The following is a 9,807-nucleotide window of genomic DNA, read 5'->3' as shown; positions in this document are numbered from 1 at the left end:
TGGATAAGAGCCATAAGCAAGAGGGCAAAAGAACACGGCAGCATAGGGAAAAAAGGCATGCAACCGAAAACGATTCACTTCTCGGCTGTGTGCAGCGGATTTAATTACGGTTGTTTCGTTCACAGCAAACGGTACCCATGTGTGGTTCTGTGCTGTGGTCTTGTTCATTCTATGCTAGTTGTCAGGAGAGCATAAAACGGGGGGCGGGTGTGTGTGTGTTTGTAAGGTGCGCATGACGATCCCCTTTTAACAGAAACCAGTTTGGGCGGAAATGACCGATACCGAGTGGTTGATGCTGGTGTATTTGTTTTTTTTTTACGGCCTGCGATCTTGATTGAATCGAGAGCAAACGCGATAAAACGTGCTATTTGATTGTGTGTTCTTTTGTGTTCTGTTTGATGAATACAAGGCAAATCACTAATGGAGATCACTGAAAGATCACTTGAATATATCAGAAAACTCATATAGCTGGTGCATACTTTCTGGTCAGGCAGCGTTTCTTGAGTTACAGGGAAATTATCATTGAAGAACTTCATAACGATGATGATCGTTTAACGTCAATAGATTGCATTTTTCCATTCCATTCAGAAGTGGTTGGATTCATGATGGAATTATATGGTGTTAACACTTTTCGTGAAGAATAATGTATAAGTTCTTGTGCCTTTCTTTGCGAAAATGAACGCTTTATTGTGACATTCAGTGTTCAAAGTATTTTCTGTATTTTAATACTTACATATCCTACCATTTTGAAACATGCAATTTCTATTTCTGCACCTAATCGTACTTGGAGACGTGCTGGTCAGCCAGATCATGTTCCATCGACTAGAACAGACAATAACCCGAAGGAGCAATGTTTAGCCTACACAGCGGAGGGGTTAAACTTCCGTTTTCAGTGATTTTAGTACTTTTTTAAGGATGCCGTACGAGCAATACTTCAAAACATCGGAGTTCGTCGCTTGTTGGTCAATTCCCATATGAGGCTCAGTACTTCACATCTTTCTGAAAGTTTTGCTTACTTTTAATCGATGGAAAATTAGATGCTAATGTACTTGAAGTGTCGCATGGTACAGTCGTCAATTTGTACACGACTCAATAACATGCTCGTCGTTGGGTTCAAGCCTAGAATGGATAAAACAGGACGATAGGGATGGTATTCATGCGACAGGGAACACATTATGCTCGATATTTAAACCTTTTTTGTAATAGATTAGCAAAAATTAATTAAAAAAAACCCTCTTCTATTCCCAAAAATCACAACTTTTCCTCTGATGATCTCTTGTCAGCAATTTATCTTTCGCTTCGTTCGATAAATATCATCGCAGCATCAGTTTGAATGTTTACAGCACCGACCACCAGGGGTCGCCGCTTCGACGTAAAACCACCTGTGACCAGATCATCGTAGGGTGGTCTTTTCTTCATTTTCGTCTTATTTTTGGCAACATTTTTGTACAATATCTAGTTACTAGTTTCACACGAGTTGTTCTATGCACTACCTGCAAAAGAAATGAAATTCTTTCGTTAGTTAAAATAGAAAAATACAAACACAACTCTTTTTGTTTCTCTTTTGTGTATTTTTTTGTGTGGTTTTGTTTTGTAGTTTCGTTTTTTACTCTTTTTTTATTTTCTATACTCCATCGTCATCATCATCATTGTATTATCGTGTGTTTGCTGTAGTACGGCTTTTTTTTCTTCTTTACACCCTTACCATTTGTTTTCTTTATAACTTTTCGTATTTTCTCCTTCACTTCCTGCCTGTTTTCTCTCCCCACCAATTCTCACTGTTCCATATTTTTCCATATCTTCTAGTAACGACGCACGGTTTTTCGCCCGTATGTGTGTAACAGCTCTCTCTCTCTCTCTCTTTCTGTTTTCTTTCGCTCTTCTCCATTTTGTATCTTATTTTACAACAATTGTTTGTTACTTCTTCCTCACATATTTTCTTTAGTTTCTTGTTTTTTTTTTGTTTTTTTCCTTATCATCTCGCGCGCTCGTGCTCGTCCGGTGCTGCTCCAACCAATTCTGTATTTTGTTTTACACTGTTTTCAATATTCTAGAGCAACTAGTGTGTGTAGTAGGTATTATCAACATTTCAAATTCGCTTACCCTTGTGTTTACGACTACCACCAAACACACACGCACGTGCACACATTTCTGTTCCCTGGCATTTCTCTCACATTCTTAATGCGTTGTGTGCTCTTGCTTTTCCACTTTCCTTGGTCAAATCTCGCTTTCCTTGGGAGGGATGCTAGTAGGTTTGTTGTGTTGTGTGTAGAGGGGCTGGAAACTGTTGTTTGTAGATGGGCAACAGAGAAAGAGCTGTCACACGTCGTGGATGCATTTTAATGCATTTCCCACGTGCTTCCCTTCACCACATATATCAACTTTTTTTTTTTCAGATGAGTGTGAGTGTGCTGTTGTTTTGGCGACGTCGAACGTGTGGTACGGCGGCTACTATTAATACGCGCTTCCTAGATACTTTTTTGATTTTTAAGCTACACATTAGGTTTAAACACATGTTTTTGGTTCCGCCGCGGCTCTGTCTGGCGTTTACTACACTCGCATATGACTTGGGGAGCTGTTTACACCCGAACGACGCTTCTTGGCGTGATTTGCTCCTCCTCCTCTGTTTGAGCGTGGTTATCTATTTGTTTCCTTTCTTTTTTACTGCAGTCTTTCTAGCCAATGTATTTGTGTGTGTGTGTTTATTTCTTTTTGTAATGGTTTATATTATCATTCATTGTTTTCGCTTTGTTTCTATTTTGTTTTATGCCTTCTTCTTTTTAATCTCCCTTGTTGTGTGTGAGTGTGTGGTTTTTGCGTTGTTTGTTGGTATTCTTTAATTCATTTCCTTTTTTTTTCATTTAACCTACTACATCCTCCTACTACCACATTTTTGTGTGTTTTTTCATCGATTTTCCACTCCTTTTTTCAACTTTTCTCTACCCACTCCACCTCTCTTAACATTCCACACTTCTCCTTCTCAACAGTAACTTTATCACCATTACCGACTCTACCGAACTAGTGTGTGTATTTGTTGTGTGGCAGCACTTTTTATGTATCTTTCCCCTTTTTGTTCGCAAAAGGATGAAAGGATATTCGTGTGTATTATGTGTATGTGTTCCTCTTCTTCTTCTCTCCTTCCAAGTTCGGTCCTTATCTCTCTGCCTCTCCCCAACGATAGCGTGCATTTCAGTCTTTGCCAGACTTCTTCCCTCTGCCCTTCATCCTCTGTCATCGCGTTGTATCATTCCGCGCGTATAAGAAACCCTGCAATGGTAAGGTTTTTTTGTTTGTTTGTTTGTGTTCTTTCTTTTGTTTTGTTGTTTTGTTTTACTTCGTATGTAGTAACATGTCCTTTTCTCTTTCTTTTTTTTTGTTGTTGTTGTTACTTTTCTATCAACGATGTGTGCCTTACGTTTTAATCATTGTTTTTTGTTTTTGTTTTTTTTATCATTAGAGTTGTGTATATAGTAATGTATATATATAATGTATATACTTTTTTCCCTTACATTTATATATTTTTTATGTATATATATATATAATCCATACATCTTTCTCTCTGCTCTACTACCTTCGATATTGTATCTCTTCCGCGTTTAAATCTAAGTATTCTTTAGTTTACCACTACACCGTACCACACACATTCCCCCTCTCCCTCCTTTCGACCTCTGCCCGGGAGGGGCGGCGCTTGCACAGCTCGCTTGCAGTTATTACACACACAGCAACAACTATATATTATACCTTGCGCCTATGTATATCCTTTGTCTCGGTATGACATTTCATAACACTGTATGCTTTTTCTTTGCATTATCATTTCATCAAACACAAGAACGACATCGTAATTTGTTGCTGTGTTGCACACGTCTCGTTTATGTTTGCTGCTTCTCCCCCCTATTCCTTTCACATTCTTTCCCGGACACACAGCAGGGAGAGCTTTGTGTGTTTGTAGTATGTATGTGTGTGCTCCGACAATTCTATTACAAAGCTAACCTACAGTTGTATATAATAGTTTTTTTGTCTTCCGTTACTATTTTTCCTCCCTCGCGTAAATCTCATCCTTTCGTGTGGAACCAAACTACTGGTATCGCTTCTTCTTTTTCTTTGCATTCGTCGATTAATGCGAGTGGCGGCTTTGATTTAGGGGTTTCTCCAAGGGGAAACAAACAATAGTCAAGAAATCACTAGCTATTACAGCATCGAACGTCTGACTTCAGCTCTGTACGCGTGTGTGTGTCGTCTGTAAGTGTTTTGCAGTCTCTAAAAGGTGTCTTCATGCGAACCCGCCCGTCACCGGAGACGGGGAGCATTGGCATACTATCTAAATCTTCTGCTTTCTGCGGTACACTACCTCAACACGCCCACACCCCAACAATCGAACGAAAATACATCCCCCCCCCCCTCTATGCTATCCTTCTTCTTCCTCCGCTTGCTCCTCCTCTCTCACTTTATACTAAAGCTTTAACTACCAATAGATAAGACAAACGTAACCGGCTGTAATCGTTCGGTGTGTATGGGTGTGTGTGTGTGTGATTGTTTTTAGGATCGCGGGATCGCGGGACAGCTACTGAGAGAAGAGAACCGAAATGTGCTCACGCAAAATCAGAAAAACAAAAGGATGTAAGGCATTACTATTCGCTCAAAAAAAAAAAAAAAAAAAAACAAACCCCAACAGTATACAAAAACTACTACAGTGACAAAAGAACCAAAAAAAGCATCTCTCTTTCGAACCGGATAAAACGAACACGCGCTCAATCGAAGTTTCGCTTCCGCCAGCTTCGTGGTTTCGTACTCATCATCAACATATCTTTATTACGGATCAGAAACAAATCGAAAAAAAAAACATAAAAAAGAACATATTTTTATAGTGCATAGTGTAGTGTGTTGTTTGTGTTGTGGAAGGCGCACACAGTGTGTCTAACGAAAGCTCTTGCTCCTCCTGTTTCCTGCTCGAAATCTCGTCTTAGAATGCTACCGTGTTATGCGCTTTACCACAAGAGCCAGTGTTGTGTGTGGCGCACAAACAAACTTCGCGTTTATGGACGTACACGCACACACGACCCCATCAAATGAAACGAAGGTACGATGAAATCCATATTTGGTTTGCTTAAAAGCTAGTGTGTATCTAAACCGCAAGCGCAGCAAAACGATATCGAGCTATAAAACTAAACCTGATGTGCGTTTTAGTTTAGTTTTTGTTTGAACCGGTTTGAAAGACGCAAAACGCAATGGCGCATTACCGTTCGAACGGTTGCGAATGCATTATTGTGTGCTTAGTAGCCCTGCGAAACTGTATGTATCTGTACGTTACTCTTCGGGAGTTCGGGAATCGATGAAGACAACAGCACTACTGCTACACTACCGTTGGAGTCTTGAGGCATCAGTGGGGAAGCTTAAATCCTTTCGATCTACTTCCAAAATTCTAAAGATGCACTAACTGTGATACGTTGAACTGCGTGAAATGAATTCTCGGTGTTAAGATAGTATGCATAATGATCTAATGAAGTTCATATAGGAGTATTTAATCAAAAAAGGGCACTGTGCTTATCACAAACTGTTTCATTTGCGAGAGAAAAAGAATAAGGAATGTAAGCAAACAATAATTAGAAAATAACTGGGAAATGGATAAAACAGTATCAGAACACAAATGAAGTGGTTGGTAGCAGATTAAGCTTCCTAACGCCTACGCTCCTCCTTCTCTCGCAGTAGTGCTGCTGCTCTCTAGAAGCAGATGTAAGCTGTGATTTTTACTCCCTAGGCGTGGGGCAACGTGAAATCAATTCGCAATCAATAAGAAAAAACCTCCTGTAACGATCGAATCATGTCACGCATGGGATCAAATCAATCGATCAATTGTTAAAAAGATCCAGATAAAAACTAGCTCTTCATCGGCATAGCGTAATCAATCCTAGTTGTTAGAGCTAGTTCTCATAAGGTTCGCTCACTGCACGCTCCCACGCTCCCTATCGCTAAAGCACAGCACAGAGCATAAAATGAAGGCGGCATCATTCGGATGACGATTCTATTATTGTAAAGCATTGATGATTTCCATTTGTTTGCGCTCTTGTGGTAAAAATGTAACGATTCTGTCGCATGCTAATAGAGATGGTAAGATCAGTGGGTGTGTTTGTGTTTGTGTGTGTGTGTTTCTAAAAGGAATTTCCTCAGTTTCCGTACTGCGCTTCCCTTCTCTCTTAGTCTTATCAATTTAGATGCATCACTAGCTTAGTTGATCCAAAACACTACCATATCCCCGGTATACCCTGACTCACACACACTGCTCAGCCTATAAAATTATGCCCTATATGTGTGTGTATCGTGTAATTCTGTGTATGTTTGCAGTATTGACGGCAGTAGCTTGCTTCTCCTTCCTTCCTTTCGCGCTCATTAATCTGCTCGAAAGCATTTCCTAACATTTCGGTAGCGCATTTTTTTTCCTGCCAGCTAAACTTAGACAAATTTCTTTGCAATTCAAAAACAAAATTCAATCCGTCCGCCCTACAACTAGTCACCGACCGGCACGCACTACTCTCCGGCGAGTGTGTGTCTACTGTCTTTATAAACTAAACCAAGGTTGTTGTTTTTTTTTCTTGCTATTAACTAGTGCTGTTTTGTTTGTTACTTCATTATTTTTTTTTTTTTCGACCACTAGAGCAAATGGTCCAGAGACGGTTTTGGCAGAGCTTGCAGCAGCAGCTGCAACTGCTGCTTCTGGGGCTGCTCATCTCAACCTTAATCATCTGCTTTGATTATATACAGGTATAACGAACAGAGAGAATATAGATATATATGCATTGCGTGTCTCTTTCCTCTGGATTTTAGTGTGTGTGTGTGTGTCTCGTTCAATATCGGTTGAGGTTCATCCACACTCCACGACAAGCGCGAAGCAACAATTAGCTTCAGTTTAAACACACAGCGCTTTTTGAGTAACAATGTTTTTCTTTTTTTTGGAACACACTGCACTTTCTTATGCTTCGCCGTTTCTGCTTTCAGGTTTTATCGCTCACAATCGCTTCCAACGGTTACGCTTAGCAGAATTCCGTTCTCCTATTGGGCAATGCCCTTAACCCCCCTTTTTCCGACGGAGGGCACACGCACACGCACGCACACTTTCTCTCGTTGGTTTCCCAGACCCGAAAAACTATCCCCCCATCATCACGCGCGCGATCGATTATCGACTATCAACAAATTAACAAAGAATTGCAATAAAAAGTATCTCAATAGGGGGTTGGTGTGTGTGTGTGTTTAACGTTACCAGTTACTAATTGTAGCAATCATATCGTATTTAAGAAATACCAATAAAGATAATAGTAATAATTAATAAAGTAAATAATGATAAGTTGTTTCGGGCTTTCTCTCTCTCTCGCTCTCTTCCTAATGCGCTTAAATTCAAGAGAAAAACAAGTAACAGAACGAATTGCAGAAAAAAAAACAAAAAAAAACTAAAACAAATAATTCATCTCACTGTTGCGTGAGCCGCGTTTGGGGGAGCGCACGCGCTCGCGTGTGTGTGTGTTGTTTAGAGTAAGGCATAAATAAACAAGACGAAAGCGTTTGCATTAGCGATAGCGGTTATCAGTTTTAAACCCTCCTCACTATGCTAATGCATCCTCGCTCTCTCTTTCCTTTTCACGCTTTCTTCCGGTCTTTGCATGATAATCCGATACACTCTTTCATCATCATATGTTCAACACAACACACACGGGCGCACTAAAAAAGAAACATACATAAACATTGAAACAAATGGACCACCTACTAGAACCTTTCTCTCTTGCTACTCTCTCACTACAAAACCCACAAATGAAATGGGTTTCACCACACCCTCCCCCTTACCACCACCCACTCCTTCTCAGGACCGAAGTGGACCGAAGTGGAGCCGTGGCTGCTGTGGCTTTTCTCTTACGCTCTGCGGGAGGCGCAGGTGTATATGCGTTGCAGGGGACTAGGGATCACTATCTGGTTTTGCTTGCTGGTTGCCGCAACCCCTCTCCGAGGCTAGATTATTTATTTAATGCAAGGATACATATGGGATACCCTCCTCCTACCCTTATCGGTTGCTATTATTAACCGCCACAAAGAAAGAGAGAGAGAGAGCGAGGGCTAGAGCACAACGACGACGGTATTTGCCGGGGCCTATTTGACAACTACTTAAGCAAGCACTTTAAATATGCTTGTACATGCCCTGATTGGCAGCTTCTTTCACGTGTGTGTTATAAAATCAAACTGCATCTTCATACATGGTGCTCTACGCATCTTTTGACTGTTTTGAGATTCGTGTGATGATTATTGATTGGTCTGCGTGTTTACATTCCCTCATAAACCATAGCTATACACTCTGAGCATTGCGATCGTTTTGCACACACTCGTTTATCAATTTGATTTTTATAAGGATTTACTTCCCACTCTATACGTACTTGCAGTTTTTTTTTTTTGCTTTTTACGTACTTCCAGTGTTATTTTATATAAAAAACAAGAAATCCCAAATTATTCATCAAAGTGTATCCAGAGCAGATGCGTAACAAAAGGCACACACACACTGCTGCTCCTTCTTCCATGCTGCGTTTATAGTATGATCATGATCTGTTTGAATCACTCGAACTAGTGTATAGTGTATCATTTCAATCAATTTATGAAGTGAAGTTTCATAAATTGTACTTGATAGGAAAACAATAACTCCTAACCGATCCTATCCTTCCTTTTTCTTGTTCCGCCAAATCAATAATGAAAGTATGCTCTTCCCAGCCCACATTCTCCTTGCTTGTGTAAGGATTCGCCAATCCGCCCAATCGTTACTACCTATACTTCCCCCGCTCTTTCGCTCTCTCTCTCTCTCTCTCTCTTTCTCCGTTTTCCCATGCATCCCACGGAATTATGCATTATCCTCGCAATGCACACAAACGCTGTACATTGCGCTACTGTCTTCAACCGCATTCGTCCGAACTTATATACTTGCCACCCCAGCCGCCGGATCGTGAAAAGCCATAATATTTTAAGCGCATACACTAAAACACAATGTACTGGGGAGGGGCGGTGGCAGCGGCAAGCAAAGGGCTGATTCATAAATCGCACGTGCTCCGCCGCATTGTGGTAGGTCGTAGAGTAGGTGTAGTGAAGAGAAAGTCATTCGGTGTGTCGCGCACATATTAGATCCATATTAAGCGCCATCATTTGGGACTGCGCGGGTGTGTCTGGTGGGCCTGCTGCTGCTGCTGCTGTGGCTGCTGCTGGTGCGATTGGTAGTCCTTGCGCACCGATCGGGCACCGCCAGACTTGGGCGCGCCTCCACCAGCACTGTTGTTATTACTGTGGTGATTATTGTTATTGCCACTGTTGCCCGAATTTCCGGTACTTCTACCTCCACCTCCTCCTCCTCCTCCTTGATGATGCGCGTGATTGTTGTTGTTTTGCTCTGGTGCGGCATTGCGCAGCCCGCCGGCACCGGAATGGAGGGAAGCAGAGCCGATGGCATTGGTGTGGCCGCCGCCGCCGCCGCCAGCACCACCGGAAGACTGACGGTAATCTTTGGAGTTGCGTGCATTGGTGTTTCCACTGGCACCGTGTTGCTGATTGTAGCGCGTATCTGTGCGGGGAGAACGAAAAAAAGGAGGTTAGAAATGTTTTTCAGTGCTCCAAAGCTAAACATAACTAATGCTAATTGTTTTTGTTAAGAGTAGTATAAAAAATACATGTAGGACTTCGGCATTTCTGTATATTGAGTTATTTTAAAGTTATCCATAGATTACGTAACATACGCAAGGGGGCGTCCATAAGTTACGAAACAACTGTAGGATGCCTTCCACCGTTATACTT

The 9,807-nt window shown here is 41.3% G+C and overlaps 1 protein-coding gene across 5 annotated transcripts in view; it reads right to left on the bottom strand.

Moving 5' to 3' along the window:
- Positions 1-1,548: 1,548 nt before the first annotated feature.
- LOC120950660 (la-related protein Larp4B) overlaps positions 1,549-9,807 on the bottom strand; it is a 52,747-nt gene continuing 44,488 nt past the window's right edge. For all 5 annotated transcript variants that reach the window (XM_040368879.2, XM_040368881.2, XM_040368884.2 and 2 more), the window contains one exon: positions 1,549-9,577. In XM_040368879.2, the coding sequence (XP_040224813.2) occupies positions 9,162-9,577 (416 nt within the window). In that variant the 3' untranslated portion in view covers positions 1,549-9,161. The remainder of the gene's footprint in view (positions 9,578-9,807) is intronic.

The sequence above is a fragment of the Anopheles coluzzii genome, chromosome 2 (genome assembly GCF_943734685.1).
Source record: "Anopheles coluzzii chromosome 2, AcolN3, whole genome shotgun sequence".
Lineage (NCBI taxonomy): Eukaryota > Metazoa > Arthropoda > Insecta > Diptera > Culicidae > Anopheles > Anopheles coluzzii.
This window is presented reverse-complemented; position numbering and strand designations above follow the sequence as displayed.